Here is a 385-nt window from a genome sequence, read left to right as displayed (position 1 = left end):
CTATGCTATCCTATGCTATGCTATGCTATGCTATGCTATGCTATGCTATGCTACACTATGCTATACTAAAATAGATGTATACTCTCATAATCCTTCACTGATTTGATTCCTAAGCATCAGATACACTTGAGATATGTAGGGAAGCTTTTATTATCTGGACATTGCTATGTTATTATAATCAGAAAAACCATTACCCTGCTAACATCATGACTCTTCGTTTCTTTTTCTTCTTCTGTTACAGGGAATTCTGATTGCATTGATGACTTTCAGCATTATTGAATTATTCATTTCTCTGCCCTTCTCAATTGTGGGGTGCCACTCAGAGGACTGTGATTGTGAACAATGTTGTTGACTAGCACTGTGGGAATAAAGATGTGTTAAAATA

General features: G+C 35.8%; 1 protein-coding gene across 1 annotated transcript in view; it reads left to right on the top strand.

Annotated features, from left to right (window-relative positions):
* The window catches only part of MS4A5 (membrane spanning 4-domains A5), a 12,052-nt gene extending 11,667 nt beyond the window's left edge, over positions 1-385 (top strand). The window contains exon 5 of the mRNA XM_023215507.3: positions 242-385. Coding sequence (XP_023071275.1) covers positions 242-352 — 111 coding nt within the window. The 3' untranslated portion in view covers positions 353-385. The remainder of the gene's footprint in view (positions 1-241) is intronic.

The sequence above is a fragment of the Piliocolobus tephrosceles genome, chromosome 13, assembly GCF_002776525.5.
Source record: "Piliocolobus tephrosceles isolate RC106 chromosome 13, ASM277652v3, whole genome shotgun sequence".
Taxonomy (NCBI): Eukaryota; Metazoa; Chordata; class Mammalia; order Primates; family Cercopithecidae; genus Piliocolobus; species Piliocolobus tephrosceles.
This window is presented reverse-complemented; position numbering and strand designations above follow the sequence as displayed.